At 42.5% G+C, this 18,608-nt stretch overlaps 1 protein-coding gene across 1 annotated transcript; it reads right to left on the bottom strand.

The window, feature by feature from the left end:
• Nucleotides 1-4,663: 4,663 nt before the first annotated feature.
• Nucleotides 4,664-15,615, bottom strand: LOC139474791 (uncharacterized). Its single transcript, XM_071257917.1, has 9 exons — nucleotides 15,554-15,615; nucleotides 15,399-15,465; nucleotides 14,368-14,454; nucleotides 13,114-13,215; nucleotides 11,011-11,200; nucleotides 9,082-9,195; nucleotides 7,809-7,972; nucleotides 5,492-5,638; nucleotides 4,664-4,813 (listed from the first exon to the last, which is right to left on the bottom strand). Exons 1-9 carry the CDS (start codon nucleotides 15,613-15,615, stop codon nucleotides 4,664-4,666), a joined length of 1,083 nt encoding a protein of 360 aa, XP_071114018.1.
• Between the last annotated feature and the right edge of the window lie 2,993 nt (nucleotides 15,616-18,608).

The following is an 18,608-nucleotide window of genomic DNA, read 5'->3' as shown; positions in this document are numbered from 1 at the left end:
TAAACTTTGAGGTGTAAGGCCCCGTTCCACAAGGCGATCGTGCGGTAGCGCAACGACAGTCGTTGGTCTAAGTTAAAGTATGTGAGTTGCGATAACCTTAGCGCTACGATAGTTTTGTGGAACGGACGCCTGAATTCTGAAGGTAGACCGCTGTATGGTTTTAAATTCATACGTTTCAACTGTTGACGTGTTTGAAGTATTATTATGTTGAACTCAATTGTATCATGCCGTGGACCGTGTAGGTGTCAGCCTATTCACACTCAACAGCATAATTCTAAAAAACGTTATAAATGGCAAGTAATAAATAAAATACTAAACTCACTTAATATTATTCTCGCTGAGCATGATAATTTAGCTTCTTTCTGACTGTCTGGTTGGTATCATTTGTTCCACTGTTGCTAGTGCGAAAAGGCCCATAACAACGACTTCATAATAATTACATTGTCGCATATAGTTGAACCCCACAAAGACTAAGGGAAATAATATAAAGAATAACCTACTGGCAACTCCGAATTACGGATGATCCGTCCCTCGTGAATTATTATTGAAATTTCAGCGCCAAGGCTCGAAACTTTTTAAAAACAATTTCACTCGGGACAGTTCCGCAGTTCCCCGTAGCGCGCGGGTTAATCGCTAAATAGAACTTCTATGGGTAGAAGAAACGAGTGTGATAATATTACGAAAAAATCAGCGAGTTTGCTGATTGATATGAAGAGGCGATAAAACGTCATAGCGATCACTATGATATGACGTCATGATACATTGTTCATGATGTCATATATTTATATCATGAGGTCATCGCAACAATACTATTAGGTAGTCTTCAGTGAAGTGTCTTTGTACGGTTGACGTGTCATGTCATAAAGCCGTATCTTTAATATACAATACTTGTGTTAGTATAAAGAATGATCTACTCCAGACTCGGAGTATTTGAACCCTCATGAGGGGCGGTCGGGTAGCCCAATGGTTAAAACGTTCGCTTTTCCCGCCGAAGACCCGGGTTCGATTCCCGATGTGGGTACGATGTGTGAAGCCCATTTCTGGTGTCCCCGGCGTGATATTGCTGGAATATTGCTAAAAGGGGCGTAAAAACATACTCACTCACTCACTGTACCCTCATGAATGAATGTCGAATACCCCTCGCTAAATGCACGGGTTTTACACTATCCGCTCACTTAGGGCAGATAAACCGTAAATCCTCGTAGCTCGTTGGTTAGTCTGTGATAAACCGATATCAAATTACAACTGTTCTGTTCTAATAAAAGTGATCAGTATGGATGAGAAGAGAGAATAAAGGCGTGTGAGGTACTATTATTAAGACTTCATAATACCACCAACCCTACTGTTTATTATTATGATTAGACCTGTGAAGGTCCGGGGTAGAATAGGTCTTCTGCAACCCATGCTTGCCGTAAAAGGCGACTATGTTTGTCGTAAGAGGCGAGTAACGGGATCGGGTGGTCAGCCTCACTGACTTGGTTGAGGCATATCATCGTACCCAAATTGCGTGATCGATGCACATTATGTCAATCACTGGATTGTCTCGTCCAGATTCGATTATTTTCAGACCGGCGTCATAGTTTGGCCTTTAAGCTTGTGTTTCGGCGACTGTTTTCAGCATCGTATCGTTTTGATAACATTTGAACGTTTTTGGTCAAAAACAATTTTAAAGTGTGCACTTTCTTTACTACTTTTCGTTTATTACTAATAACTACATCTACCATCACTAACACTACTTATTATATTTTCTGTTACTATGACTACAGCTACTATTTATGTATGGCAGCTTCTTGAACTATATTTTTCACTACCGCTACTTCTACCACCACACCTACTGCGTCTACCCCTGGCGTGACCCACGTGACCCGTCTCTTCCATTCAGTGTCACTGGCCAAATTTAAATACGCTTTAGTTCCTGCTCCTTCTATTCCAACATTTACAATTAACCGATGACTATCTTCAAACCATGGGTAATTAACCCGCCACGTAACTTGCCTCACTAAACACTGCGTCGGAGTTGCACGCCTACAGCAATTGTAATGCTGGTTCCAACACTGGCATACGGTCTCCGCCTAGTTACGCGTCGATCGTATCAACAGATGATTGATTTATTGCAGATCGAAAAGGGTGGAGGTGTTCAATAGCCTTATCGATAATGTTCTCTGTGGAATTGTTCCAAATTGGGAGTTCAATAACTGTGGAATGACAAGCGTTTAGTAGAACATTGCTGAGATACCATAACTGTAGTGATCGAATCACCAATATTATATATTTTTTCGAAATTTATATTGTTGATTCATGAAATTTGTTTTGTTCTTTGTGGCATTTTAATCAGTTGCGCAAACCCTTTGTCCACTTCTACGACACCCAACTACTACTATTCCTACTACTACTTATACTAATACTATTTCTGCGTCTACTGCTGCTACTACTACTACTACTACTACTACAAGCTAATGATATTACAGCAACAACAACTACTACTACTACTCCTACTACTACTAATACTTCTGCGTCTAGTATTATTCCTACTATTACTTCTACGACTACTAGACCGCCTTCCGTGGTCTAGTGGTAGAGCGTCCGCCTGGAGAGCGGACGTGCGGAGTTCAAATCCCGTAGTATAGGGATCCTGTTGACATGCCTCAACCAAGTCAGCGAGCCTGACCACCCGATCCCGTTACGACTCTTACGACAAGCATAGTCACCTTTTACGGCACACATGGGTTGCTGAAGACCTATTCTCTCCCGACCACCCCTTACGACTATCCTGACCCCACATCCAACAAGAACGGGTGAGCAAACAATTAACATGAATACCCCACTCAGACAGAGTATACTGACTCAAAGCCGACTTCTACCCCCTTAATGCCGAGCGCCAGACAGGGTAACAACAAGTACCATCTTTTAACGTCTTTTGGTATCACGCGGCCGTAGATCGAACCCCGGACCTTCCGCTCACCACGGAGGCGGTCTTATCTCGGCAGTGCAACAGCTGCCCATAGACTGCCCGTTAAGTACAGGGGCAAGCCCTTGTCAACACCACATGCACTTCAATTCAGCCCAAGAACGGGCGGAGCTTACACTTCAACCAAAAATAGGGATGATGAATAACGGCAACATTTGATTGCAATGATGTGACCTATGACCTTCGAAACGTTCGCACCGGCACGGGCGTACTTGACAGAAGAATGGTACAAGGTCCTTGCTGATTATCTGGAGTGTTTCAGGGACGGTGACGATAATCTCGTCGAGACGACAATAACAAGTTCGCCCATGTTATAAACCTCCATCTTTTTCTTGAAGAATATGACATAGCAAGTGCCTCGTTTGGATCACGGATGGGAGACATACACATACGTGCATTGTGTTACGATCGGATGATTGCTGCAAGCAATATCTTTGTTAGAGTGAGTGAGTAGGGTTTATGCCGCTTTTAGCAGTGTTCCAACAAGAATGGCGGGGGACACCAGGAATGGGCTTCACACATTGTACCCATGTGGGGAATCGAACCCGGGTCTTCGGCGTGACTAGCGAAAGCTTTAACCACTAGGATACCCCTCCGTCCTCATCTTTTTTGGAGTTAATCGAGGGAATAAATACTGATTGTTACCCGTTAAATCTTTGGTGCAACCCATGCTTGTCGTAAAAGGTGACTATGCTTGTCGTAAAAGGTGACTATGCTTGTCGTAAAAGGTGACAATGCTTGTCGTAAAAGGCGACTATGCTTGTCGTAAAAGGCTACTAACGGGATCGGGTGGTCAGGCTCGCTGACTTGGTTCATACATGTCATCGATCCCAATTGCGTGGATCGATGCTCATGATATCAATCAGTGGATTGTCTGGCCCAGACACGATTATTTACAGACCGCCGTCATATAGCTGGAATATTGCTGAGTGCGGCGTTAAACAGCAAACAAACAAACAGCTCAAACGCACTGTAAATAATCGAGTCTGGGCCAGACAATCCAGTGATTGACATCATGAGCATCGATCCACCCAATTGGGTTACGATGACTTGCATCAACCAAGTCAGCGAGCCTCTAACGGGATCAGGTGGTCAGGCTCGCTGACTTGGTTTGATGCAAGTCATCGTATCCCAATTGTATGGATCGAGTTATGCCCCTTAGCTATACCAGGACCCGCTAGTAGTAGGTTCGTATAAAGACTCGACCGTGTTATGATCCTGGCAGCACTGCCCTCGTGTCGGTGTAGTTCACAGAAGTGGTCAGACTCCAGCATAACTCGGAGCTTCATCTTTGACACGTCTTGATAATAACTGAAATATTGTTTTTGTCAAAAGCGATGCTTAACCCATCTCGCTTGTTTCCATAAACGGTACATAAAAGTGCATGCACAACACAAAGAACGATGAATATGTCACTTTCAAATTGACTCAGCATTCCACAAAATGTCAGATGAACATTGATAAAGTGACAAAAGAAAATAAATTAGGTGGCGAGTCTTTATGCCTAATCGTATCTAAATGGATTAAGTGCCAGAACTTAAATACGTTAAACGTACATATGTCACACTGTAGATTATATGGCAGTCAATATAAGGAGAAACATATGATTAAAGAGATGAAAAAACACAAGTTTCAAATTTTATTCCAAATCTTTTGTTAATCTCTCCAAGACAGATACAAGTAATATTGTGAAAGCTAGCATCCGTACAGCTCCACGCGCATGCCTGGGTGTGTCCCCACCCCGGTGTGCCAACTGAGGGGGACGAAGCGGACAAAACGTGCCAGGAATGGGGGTTTGAACGACTTCAGCTGTGGTATCATGTAGGATGCGCTGCCGCGAAATATCTGAAAATAAAGAAAATGGTTAAAAACGTAATAATCGATTGGAGCGGAATATTTTACCGTTAATAGAAATTAAGTTAATTAGTTTGATATGGAGCAACTAATATCAAAAGGTTACTGTGATCGAGTGATAGTTACGTGGACGAGTGAAACTAGTGAATCCCGTTTCAACATGGATTGCTCCTAGCCCTTACCGAGATGACCTATGGTAATGGGGTAATGGGGTAAAGAGGGTTAAATCCTCCACTAGCAGGCTGAATATGTTCTAATACAGATAGGTTCAGTTCGTATTCAATATATTACTTTTTGTTAGAATTCCGTACAGACAATTGTCCAAAAAATATTTTAGTGAGCGCGTGTTCCACGCCACTGTTAGCACCATAACAACTTCTAACCGGCGGAATAGTTAAGCCGGAACCAGACCTACCAGTGGAGAATACCAGGAAATGATGTATGTGGTCTGAAAACGATCCGTAATAAGTATGTGACCACACCATTATGATCGCCGGATCCATACTTAAGACGCCATCAATAATAAGAATAGGGGCTCGAATTCCTGAACACGTTACAGAGTAGGATGACAAATGCCGTGAGTGTGTGCCCCTCAACTGCGGGAGTAGTCGTGTTGTATTTCATTAGTCACTGAAGCATTACTCCCCCACTGATGTCACTGATGCCTACCTCAGTCTTCTTAGTGACTGCGTCAAGGACGTCGGTGAAGGTGTTGCCGTCAGTGCTGTACTGGACCGTGAACTGGCTGATCAAGTAGTTGGTGCTGACGCCCTCAACAGCCATCCTGTTCAATTTCATCTCCGTGTTCAGATCAACCTGTCAGACACAAATTAAATGATCGATAAACCAGATATAAATCAAGATATCGATATACCAGACATAAATCAAGAGATCAATATACTAGACATAAATCAAGAGATCGACATACTAGACATAAATCAGGAGATCGATATACTAGACATAAATCAAGAGATCGATATACCAGACATACATCAGGAGATCAATATACCAGACATACATCAGGAGATCGATATACTAGACAAATCAAGAGATCGATATACTAGACATACATCAGGAGATCGATATACTAGACATAAATCAAGAGATCGATATACTAGACATACATCAGGAGATCGATATACTAGACATAAATCAAGAGATCGATATACTAGACATACATCAGGAGATCGATGTACTAGACTTAAATCAAGAGATCGATATACCAGACATACATCAGGAGATCGATATGCCAGACATAAATCAAGAGATCGATATACTAGACATAAATCAAGAGATCGATATACCAGACATAAATCAAGAGATCGATATACCAGACATACATCAAGAGATCGATATACAAGACATTAATCAAGAGATTGATATACCAGACATACATCAAGAGATCGATATACTAGACATACATCAGGAGATCGATATACTAGACTTAAATCAAGAGATCGATATACCAGACATACATAAGAAGATCGATATACCAGACATACATCAGGAGATCGATATACCAGACATACATCAGGAGATCAATATACCAGACATACATCAGGAGATCGATATACTAGACAAATCAAGAGATCGATATACTAGACATACATCAGGAGATCGATATACTAGACATAAATCAAGAGATCGATATACTAGACATACATCAGGAGATCGATATACTAGACTTAAATCAAGAGATCGATATACCAGACATACATCAGGAGATCGATATACTAGACATAAATCAAGAGATCGATATACTAGACAAATCAAGAGATCGATATACTAGACATAAATCAAGAGATCGATATACCAGACATACATCAGGAGATCGATATACTAGACTTAAATCAAGAGATCGATATACCAGACATACATCAGGAGATCGATATACTAGACATAAATCAAGAGATCGATATACCAGACATACATCAGGAGATCGATATACCAGACACAAATCAAGAGATCGATATACCAGACATACATCAGGAGATCGATATACTAGACATAAATCAAGAGATCGATATACCAGACATACATCAGGAGATCGATATACCAGACACAAATCAAGAGATCGATATACTAGACATACATCAGGAGATCCATATACTAGACATAAATCAAGAGATCGATATACTAGACATCCATCAGGAGATCGATATACTAGACATACATCAGGAGATCGATATACTAGACATCCATCAGGAGATCGATATACTAGACATTCATCAAGGGATCGATATACCAGACATACATCAGAAGATCGATATACTAGACATACATCAGGAGATGGATATACCAGACACAAATCAAGATGGAGATGTACCAGAAACAATTAAAGAGATCGATGCCAGAAACAAGTAAAGTTATTGATATACCAGACAAAAACCAAGAGATATACTAGTATATACCGACATAAACAAAGAATCCGATATCCCAATCGCCAGCAACAGATCGTCACAAATCAAGCATTTAGGGATCAACCTACCGAACACATCTCATTTTTGTAAATGCTGCTATTCTGTGGAATCGGGGTCACACTAGGCACCAGGGAGGTGTGAGCTGGCTGATTGTGTGTCATCAACCACTGGTTTACTTAGCCCACACTCCGTTATTTACAGGTTGCCGTGATGGAGCTTAGACGTGCCAGAAACTTTGCTCGTGAGTTCGCATCCCGGTTCGCTTCTTTTATGTTTCAAGGTTTATCAGTTCCATTCCGTGCTCGTGGGCTTCACCAAAGCGGTGAATCTCGAGCACTTGCATCACTTCGAGCTTTCCTCACATTAAGCTAACACGCAGCGATATAACTAGAATGCTGTTCAAAACCCGCTCACTCATATAAATACAGTACACTTCGTTTATAGCGAACACGCTCATAACGAACTGACTTGATTAACATCGGAAACCAACATCCCCCCCCCCCCCCCCCCACACACACACACACCAACACCAATTCCCCCATGTTACAGATAAATCACAGAATCACCTGCAGCCAGGACCCAAGACCCTGCCCCACCCAGCCAACGCCCACGGGTGCGTCTAGTCGTCCATCGGATGCCTTGGAACCGTTAAAGCTGTAATGTGCCGTGATCTGGGCGTCCGGGACCACCTTGTTCTTGACGCCAACGCCCAGAGGATTCACGGAACATACTGGAACAGGAACAGATCTACTATTTCCAACATGACATTAATAAATGATATAATCTGAAAAAATAATTCAAAACATATTGGATTTGGTTTGCTTGTGTTTAACGGTTATTTGAGACATTGACACATGTCATGATGACGGTATGTAGACTGGTCCCAAGCAGATTATAATCCTTTTACAGTTACGTGGTCTAGTGGTAGGGTGTCCGCCCGGAGAGCGGAAGGTCCGGGGTTAGATCCCCGGCCGCGTCATACCAAAAGACGTTATAAGATGGTACTTGTTGTTACCCTGTCTGGCGCTCGGCATTAAGGGGCTAAAACAAGAACTGGTCGGCTTTGAGTCAGCATACTGTGTCTGAGTGGGGTATTCATGTTAAACTGCGGCATGGTATCTCAGTGGGCTAGCACTATAAATCGCCATCAGTCCGGACTAGTACAAGCAGCCACACACACACAAACATACACACGTACATGCACGTCGCTATATAAGCGCAATAATCTTAGACGCGACGTTAAACCCCATTTCACCTCACCTCACCTTTTACAGTTAGTTCTAGAAGTTCTATAGTGCCATGTGTGAAACTAACACATTGTGTCTGTAAAATTAGAGTGACTTTTAGCTACTGTATTGACAAGATAGGAATTTAGGTGATGCATTTAGAGGCACAAGATATTTGGATTGCATCTTATATCATCATCATGCACAAAGGGGCGGGCCCACTATTGTCACGCCAGTGTCACTGGATACATCATAGGCCACCGACATGCTTGTTCTCCAGCAGACCGCCTCCGTGGTCAAGTGGTAGAACGTCCGCACAGGGAGCAGAAGGTCCGGGGTTCGATCCCCGGCCCCGACATACCAAAAGACGTTAAAACATGGCACTTGTTGTTACCTTGCCTGGCGCTCGGCGTTAAGGGTCTAAGACAAGGACTGGTCGGCTTGAAGTCAGTATACTGTGTCTGAGTAGGGTATTCATGGTATTCGCACTATAATATCGGTATAAGTCCGGACTGGTACAAGACTCCCACAGTCCGGACTCCCATCGTCGGTTCTTCCATCTATACCGGAACTTATTTATTCGACTGTCAGGGTTAAGAAGAGTTCAACCTACAGACGTTGCAGGTCCTCCCCCCGTACAGGGGCAGACAGTCGCAGCGGAAGCCCCCGGGGACGTCGACACACGAACCCCCGTGCATGCAGGGTTTGGAGGAACACAGCTCTCGCTCTACAACAGCAGATAACGGTCAGCGGTTATTACATATTTTCTGCATTTTTCAAATAATTCAATTACAACATAGTTCAAATATCAGTCCATTTAGTTAACACAATAAGATTCACAAATATGTGAGATAAAAATAACTGATGGGAACAGTGGATGCTGATGGTGTAGAATAGGAAAGACATTGTTTGGCGTCTTCTTTCAGAGAAATACTGTAAATCTTGAAATTAACGCGAGCGTAAATTAAATGCGAAGAATGCGAGAGGTCTATGCTCGCATTAATTAAGTAAAATGCAGTGAATGAGAAAAAAACAGAACCTTCGGCCACACACAACCAAACACACAACTCTCCACCTTCCCTAAAAAATAATGACAGATCACTGGCTTCAATTCATTACAAATTGTTTTCACAAGTCTGACGATACAGGAACTAGTATTTTGGTAGGTTTCACGTGAAATTAGTTGAGCAAAACATGCATCTGGTTTGTTTACACTTAATCATCCAATTCCTTAATGAAATTTTACGAGTCAATATGTCCATGTGTGTGTGTGTGTGTGTGTGAGAGAGAGTATGGTTTTGCGTCGCTTTTAGCAATATTCAAGAAATATCACGGCGGGGGGACACCAGAAATGGGCTTCACACATTGTACCCATGTCGGGAATCGAACCCGGGTCTTCGGCGTGACGAGCGAACGCTTTAACCACTGGGCTACCCGACCGCCCCCATACCCATGTAAATCTTAAGAAACATGCATTCAGTGAGTGAGTGAGTTGGGTTTAACGCCGCTTTTAACAGTATTCCAGTTATATCACCGCGTGTCAGCTTAATGTGGGAGGAAAGCCCGAAGTGATGCAGGTCTCACACGTTTACCACTTCGGTAAAACCCACGAGCTCGGGTATGGTGCTGACAAACCTAGAAACATAATCGGGGCGAACCGGGATTCGAACCCACAATCATAGGTTTCTGGCGTGCCCAAGGGACGCAACTCTGCTCAGCGAATCGCGGCGCCATAGACGACTGGGCCACCCGTGTCCCCCTTGCATTCAGAGATTCGTGTATGGGAGCATCATATTCGACTGTAAACTGTCGGGCAGTAAACTGTCGGGCAGAAGAAAGTATACACTCGAAAATTGGATTAATTTTAAAACAAAAATGTATATATGTTATCAAAACGTTACTTGGCAGAAAGCAGTCGCCGAAACATTGAAAACTTGAAGTCTAAAACATAACTGTGATACTAGTATCACATACGTCACCATCGAATAACAATGTCTTGTTTCTTTCATTTTTAGCCATCGTCAAACATTGGTGTATACTTCTACAGAAGTGAAGGATGAATTCAGCTGCTGACCAAGACATGTGTCATGCATTCGTGACCAACTCGTGTTATTCCGGGACAGGCTGAATAGCGACTCGTGCCTCTCTCTCGTGGCCATTTAAGCGACCGGGTTCCTTCTTAGCGCAAACTTGCATACCCAACACAATTGTCAACTCGTTGCGTAATGGTTCACATATATTTCCCCATATATAATATATATTTCAGATGCAATTTAAAGCACATCGAAACATGCGGAATTTTACAGTATGATAGAACACATTTAACTGTCTTAGGTATATTTTTATATGCAAGACATATGTAATATCAAAAATTATTTCTGAGGGATTCTTTGACGAAGAACTAGAAATCATACGCGCATTTTGATTGGTTTGTCGTATTTTCGCACATAACATTCATCGATAGGGGGACGAGTCTTCTTGCAGGTTACGGAAAGGGGCGAGTGGTGACGAATGATGTGTCATGAAGACGCGGATGACGTACCTCTGATGTCGATGGAGAAGGTTCCGTCGGCATACTTGCCGTCTTTGTCGGTGACACGGATGCTGAAGCTGTATGTAGCGTCGTAGTTTGGCGCTATGCCGCTGATGACGCCGGTTTTGTTGTTGAGGCTGATGCCAGGGGGGAACCGCCCCGATATCAGCGCGTACTGTAACGCTCCACCCTCGGGGTCCTTGAGTACAGAAATCCGTATACCGCGAGACCCGTTAATCCGGACCCCGTTAACCCAGACAATTACTTTCAAAAACGTTTACAAATGCACGAAGTGACATTTAAGAATTGACTTCAACTTGTTATGCGTTTATGAGGGTATAAACGTCAAATCAAGCACCCCTTTCTAAGTTAATAATTCCATAAACGGATTTTTTTAATTGAAATCAATTCTTATATATAAACATAACAATAATAACTTCACAGACTGCTTATTCTATCATTAACACAATAACACTGCTGACAATAACACTACATTAGTGACATTCAGTGCAACGTGACTCCAGCCCCGCCCATTCTGTTATAAGCCTATCAGGAGACAGTAGTCCAAATAGTGGGTGTGGCCTAAATATTTTACGGTTTGTGGAAACATAAACGCAAAAAGTATTTGCTTGGTTTGTCGATTAAATGCCACGGATTCACTTTCAATTTATTAATCCGTAAGTAACCATAAATCGTTAAGCTACGGGATACGCTACCGTCTGGTTTAACGGGGTATCACTATATTTATGTATAATCATTTAGACTTTTTTTAGAATGAGATTTCAATGAATGTTGACACCGTGGGGATTTCGGGTTAAAGAATAGGTCCGCGGCAGCCTATACTACCCGTAAGAGGCGACTAAATGGATTGGCTGGTCAGGCGCAGTGACTTGGCTGATCCGTCTGTTTGTTTGTTTGTTTGTTTGTTTGTTGTTTAACGCTGCACTCAGCAATATTCCAGCTATATGAAGGTGGTTGTATATAATCGTACTTATATGTACGAGACAAACCAGTGATTGAAAGCACGAGCGACGATTAGCGCAATCGGGATACGATGACACCAGATTCTCTTCAGCCGACTCTTACATGGATTCTGTACCTAGTTCACCGCCTCCATGGTCAAGTGGTAGAGCCTCCGCACGGAGAGCATCTTCCCGAGGCAAGGGCATTAACTGACTATTAAAGTGGAAACTGGATTTTTATAGTCAGTTAACTCCCTTGTCTCGGGAAGATGCCCGGAGAGCGGAAGGTCCGGGGTTCAATCGCCGGCCATATCAAACCAAATGACGGAATTGAGGGGATAAAACAAGGACTTGGGGCGCAAACACGCACGCACAGACGCACAGACACGTCGCTATATAAGTGCAATTATCGTGGACGCGACGCTAAACCCCATTTCGACCGCCTCCGTGGTCCTGTGGTAGAGCGTCCGCCCGGAGAGCGGAAGGTCCAGGGTTCGATCTCGGGCCGCGTCATACAAAAAGACGTTAAAAGATTGTACTTGTTGTTACCCTGTCTGGCGCTCGGCATTAAGGGGCTAAAACAAGGACTGGTCGGCTCGGAGTCAGTATACTGTGTCTGAGTGGGGTATTCATGTTAAACTGCGGCATGGTATCTCAGTGAGCTAGCACTATAAATCGGCATCAGTCCGGACTAGTACAAGCAGCCACACAAACACACACATGTACATGCACGTCGCTATATAAGTGCAATAATCTTGGACGCGACGTTAAACCCAATTTCACCTCACCTAAACCCCATTTCACCTTACCTCACCTGTATCATTTTACCAGAACGTTCAGCAGATGAAGTGGATAATCATTATGATACTAACCATAATATACCCAGTCTGTGTGCCTACCTACCTTGGTGTAACCCCCCCGCCCGAGGATCCCGGGTTTAGCACAGGTCTCTCCCAAGCAACCTATACTTGTAATAAGGGGCGACTAAATCGATTGGGTGGTCAGCATAGCGTGTCATCATACCCAGATGGCGTCGATCGATGCTCATATTATCACTCACTGGTTTGTCTGGTTTCAGCTCAATTAATTCAGGACATATATCTTGAATTTAGTCTCCTAACTTGAGTGCGGCGTTACACAACATACTCACCTTGGCGTAGATGGCGACGGAGAGGTTCTTCCCTGCATCGAACGTGCCGAGAGAGTCATGAACCGTTTGTTTGGTCCACACAGGGGGGAGGCTGTTCACCATCTGCATCATGTACAATAACGGTGATGCAGCCAATCATGCCCCAGCATCACAAAGTCTTTAAGAACTGTTAGAATTTACATACCACCTTAAATTGAAAAAATAGTTTTCAAATATATATTAACCTCTTTACAATAATATTTATGGATTTGTTTCTGATTTCTAAAGTAAATTCAAAGCAGTGCTACGAATGTTATTCTATGGAATACGGTAAGGGACATTCTCGCGTAATCGCATTCTCGCGACCTTGGGTGAGTGAGTGAGTGAGTGGGATTAACGCCGCTTTTAACAGTATTCCAGTTATATCACGGCGTGTCAGCTTAATGCGGGAGGAAAGCCCGAAGTGATACAGGTCTCAGACGTTTACCACTTCGGTGAAACCCACGAGCACGGGTATGGTGCTGACAAACCTAGAAACATAATCGGGGCGAACCGGGATTCGAACCCACAATCATAGGTTACTGGCGTGCCCAAGGGACGCAACTCTGCACCTCGCGACCTTGCAACCAAATATATATGCCAAAAGTGCGAGAATGAGAAAACACGAGATATGGACCATATTCCAAAGAGCAATCTAACTAAGACCGTCGAAAGTCAATGCTAAAGCATAGGAGTTGCATTTGTCTTAGTACTAGGTTAGCTTTGTGGAACTTACCCCAGATGATACTGCCGCAGATTATCGGTGCAACACTTAAGTCAACGTTATGAAAATGCTGCAAATTTTAACTAATTAACAGCAACAAATAACATACATATATATGCGTTCCAAAGAAGCAGGGGTTTTTAAGGTATCAAGCCTTAATATGCAAGTACGATGGACACAAAATATAACATGCTTTGGGTTCGAACCTGAACATCACCTTAAAAGACAGACACAAAAACGTTTTCTGCCTTCCACTCTTATTTTGGCGGTCGGGTAGCCTAGTGGTTAAAGAGTGAGCTCGTCACGCCGAAGACCCGGGTTCGAATCCCGACATGGGTACAATGCGTGAAGCCCATTTCTGATGTTCCCCGCGGTGATATTGCTGGAATATTGCTAAAAGCGGCGTAAAACCATACTCACTCACCCTGAGTGTTATTTTACATGGATTATATATCAGACAATTGTTTCGATCAGATTCTATACACTGCGTCCCAGTCAAGGATGTTACTGACAGCGATGATGTCTTCGATGTCGTAGCCGTTGATGTATAATGTTCCATTTTTTCCGGGGTACAGCAAGATATCGCCTCCATCACCTCCCTACAATCAATGTAACTGATCATAACATAAATATATAATGAAGCTAAACACGATAAATGAGGGTCAAGTTGCTAAAGATCAAATATATTACTGTCTCTTGATCTACTAGCGCCTGATTAGGAACGTTCCATTCTATGTACAATAAACTACGGATATAACGAACTCAAAGGACCACTAATTGTAGTTCGTTATAACCGTAGTTCGTTAAAAGCATGTATACAGCATGTATACAACAAATGGCCTGGACTAAAAAATAAGTTCGTTATATCCGTCAGTTCGTTATAAGCGTGTTCGTTATAAACGTAGTTTACTGTAATATGAACATAAAAACTATTTAAAGGAGTACATGTACCTCGGTGTCGTATGGTATCGACGTATTGAGATTCATTGGGTTTTTTCATTAAATACAGTTTGTACCTGATTGGTGAAAATAAATCATCCATAATGGCATATTGTTTGTTTGTTGTTTTACGCCGCACTTAGCAATATTCCAGCTATTAGCGTACGTAAATATGTTTGTTTGTTTATTTGTTGTTAAACGCCGCATTTAGAATTATTGCAAATACTTCTGACCTGTAACAACGTTCGCCATAATGTCTTTCGACATGTCGTTCATATGACGGCGGTCTGTAAATAATTGACTCTGGACTATACAATACAGTGATTGACATCATGAGCATCGATCCACGCAATTGGGATACGATGACATGCATCAACCAAGACTGCAAGCCTGACCACCCGATACCGTTAGTCACCTCTTGGGACAAGCATAGTCGCCTTTTACGGCAAGCATGGGTTGCTGAAGGCCTATTCTACCCTGGATCTTTACATATTATATAATGGATTTTATCAGTTAATGTTTAACTGTTGTGTCAGTGTGTGAGTGAGTGAATGTTGTTTAGCACTGCAGTCAGCAATTATCCATCACTATTACGGCGTATTACCTGGATAACAACGCTTCCATTAGGCTCGGCTGTCACGTTCACATTTGGGTAGTTCACCTCTAAAAAACTGAAACATATGCACACATTTTACAAATAAATTCGGCAACAAATATGAATTCACATTTCATGACATTATCATAATTTAATAACCTCACCTTCCATTAAGATTCACGACGGAGAGAGCCAAGGTCAACAAAACTAACAATTTTCCCTCCATTGCTGACTTGGTTGTCAAATCTTCTCACATGTTGAAGAGTTACAGCGAACTATTTCCTTACGCGGAACCATATCCGGTAAGAAGTCGTTTGACACAATTTTTTAGATGGCGGAGGAATATACACACATATCTCTTCATCAGTGAAGTAACAGTAGCAAGCATGTATTACGTGATCTTTGCTTGATAAATAAGATAACGGTATGTTACTGTGTACGTTTAACCAATCATATGCAAGTACACACGTCGCGTGTCAGTGTGCGATCCTCTGTCGGAAGAAGTTAGCTTTTCCAAGAAAACTTCAAACGTTCATTCCGAGATAATGTCGGCATTTGTCACACACGTCTTGGTCTCCACACCCTGATAAGGATATTTCAAATTAAAACTCCCTCCTATCAATCCTTATGTTATTTCAATTTGATCCGTTTGTTGATGATAACCTGACTATTTATTCTTGGAGTTGTAAAAACATGAGGCGTAATAATTTATCGAGTGAAGCAAGAGAGGGTGTATAGAAGTATAATTTATAATTATCATTAATCCCTTAGTGCGTGAGTTGTGTTTAACGCCGCTTTTAACAGTATTCCAGTTATATCACGGCGTGTCAGCTTGATGTGGGAGGAAAGCCCGAAGTGATGCAGGTCTTAGATGTTTACCACTTCGGTGAAACCTACGAGAACGGCCATGGTGCTGACGAACCAAGAAACATAATCGGGGCGAACCCACAATCATAGGTTTCTGGCGTGCCCAAGGGACGCCACTCTGAACAGCAAATTGCGGTATCAATCCTTTAAAAATAATTACAAAATAAACATATATCACTGCTTTCATGGTATTCACATTCTCGTTTTGTGGAACTAACCGGGTGTTATAAAGAGCATTCATTCTTCTGTATAATATTTTTCAACATATTTATCTGATAAATGACGCATGTTTATGAAGTCTATTTTTTCCATTTACCAATACTAGTGACCCGATCTGTTATTTAAGAATAAATACATATTGCCGTTCTTTTGATAAAGATGGCGTTGGAGATTTAACGAGTGCTTTCGGTGGATCAGGTTTCGTTCTCGGTTTTATAGTTCGTGACTGAGCACAGTTTAAGATAACTAACCATTAACCAATTTCACGGTTGTTTCTCAAACATAGAATCGAACTCGTGTGGTGTGTTTGACGTGTAATCACTCTGCCTTCTGGACTACAGTGAAACCCCCTAAAAGCCCCAAACCGTAAATCCGTGATCCCTTTTTTTCCGGGCGATGATAGTTGGAACGATTGGAGCCAAAGCGATATTACCACGTGCAAGTGATTCGGGAAGCCGGGCATTTGTTGTCCGGTTTGACGAGGTTGCACTGTACACACACCCAGTGTCCCTCTTCTGTAGTCTAGTGGATAAAGCGTCTGCCCGGAAAAAGAAAGGTCGGTGGTTCGATTCCCGGCCGCATCATAAAAAAGACGTTGCACAATGGTACTTGTTGTTACCCTGTCTGGCGTTCGGATAAAACAGGACCTCGGGGTGAGTGTATTGTTCCTGAAGGGGGTATCCATCATAGGCTACGGCATGTATCTCAGTGAGCTAGCACAACCGGCATTCGTCCGGACTAGCACAAGCATCCACGTGCATGCACGTCGCTATAGGAGTGTAATGATCTTGACCGCGGCGTTAAACCAATTTCACCTCACGTCACCTCACCCTAATTAAAGCCCGGAGATGGTACGTAAGTCCACGTCATTCACAGTATATTTATTACTACCACGATTTTAATCGCAGAATATATGTTCTTTTAATTCGGCTAAATTGACAATAATCGCCAACCAATGAAGGGATGGTGTAAATCCTGCTGGGGTCCATGCAGGTAGCAAAAGTACTTTAAGTCCCAATGGACCCTAGCGTGGTGATCTACCTTTAGTTGTTGGCGATCTCTAGCCTGTTTTTATATTGTGTTGCAAAATTGATAATATATTTTTACATGTTCTCTAACTAGTTTTATGTAAATCTGTGATGTTCTAGTTATTATACTGCCCTTCGTCGGCGGAATTTTATACAGTTTAATATATATTGTTGATGTCAAATTTTGTTTCGTCACGATATGGCTGAAAGATTGCCGATGTGACGTTAAACTTTAACTCACTCACTCACCTAAAGTATCTTTGGGACAATATATGTTACATATTTGTATAGGTTACAGTCATTGTCTAAATTCACTCCACCAAGTACTTCTGTCGGTAGGGTAGCCTAGAGGCTCAAGTGTTTGCTCTTTACGCCGAGTTCAATGTTTGAAGCCAATTTCTGGGGCTTGTATCTTGTCTCATCACTGTTGGATAGTGATTCATGAACACACGCACATGAAACAGTCTTTTTGTTTGGTTTGGTTTGTTGTTTAACGCCGCACTCAGCAATATTTCAGCTATATGACGGCGGTCTGTAAATAATCGAGTCTGGACCAGACAATCCAGTGATTAAAATCATGAGCATCGATCCACGCAATTGGGATCAATGACATGCATCAACCAAGCCAGCGAGCCTGACCACTCGATCCCGTTAGTCGCCTTTTACGACAAGCATAGTCACCGTTTACGGCAAGCATGGGTTGCTGAAGACCTATTCTACCCCGGAATCTTCACGGGTCACATGATACATTCGGAATCGTACACTGGACTCTGATTTTTTCAGAGATTTCTTATGGTGATGGAAAGGATTGTGACGCTTTTATTTACATTTGACGTATTTATTGACAAGTAGCAAAATGAAATCACAAATTAGCAATAAATGCAAGATGTATTGTGATATTCCTCAATGTAAGTTACGCATGTATTAATATAAGCTATGTTTAATTCAACGTGGTTGTAATAAAGTACAAGGCAATTTAATCTCTCCCCGATTCTGCGTTCTTCCTTCTTTGTAAGTGAGGTCTACCTACTAAGTGCGTGGTCCTGACGAGGCGACATACCTGTGTCGGGGAGGTAAGGCGACAACCCCACGAACGCTACAGGTA

The sequence above is a fragment of the Haliotis cracherodii genome, unplaced genomic scaffold (genome assembly GCF_022045235.1).
Source record: "Haliotis cracherodii isolate W230 unplaced genomic scaffold, xgHalCrac1.p SCAF_3, whole genome shotgun sequence".
NCBI classification, from domain to species: Eukaryota; Metazoa; Mollusca; class Gastropoda; order Lepetellida; family Haliotidae; genus Haliotis; species Haliotis cracherodii.
This window is presented reverse-complemented; position numbering and strand designations above follow the sequence as displayed.

What these genes read in the sequence shown, in the direction of transcription:
- LOC139474791 (XM_071257917.1), bottom strand. Translation starts at nt 15,615, where the DNA reads ATGGAGGGAAAATTGTTAGTTTTGTTGACCTTGGCTCTCTCCGTCGTG. An exon ending in CTTCTCCATCGACATCAGAG is followed by an intron (nt 9,196 to 11,010) that starts GTACGTCATCCG and finishes CTGCTGTTGTAG; the next exon opens with AGCGAGAGCTGTGTTCCTCC. An exon ending in GTCTTGGGTCCTGGCTGCAG is followed by an intron (nt 5,639 to 7,808) that starts GTGATTCTGTGA and finishes TGTGTCTGACAG; the next exon opens with GTTGATCTGAACACGGAGAT.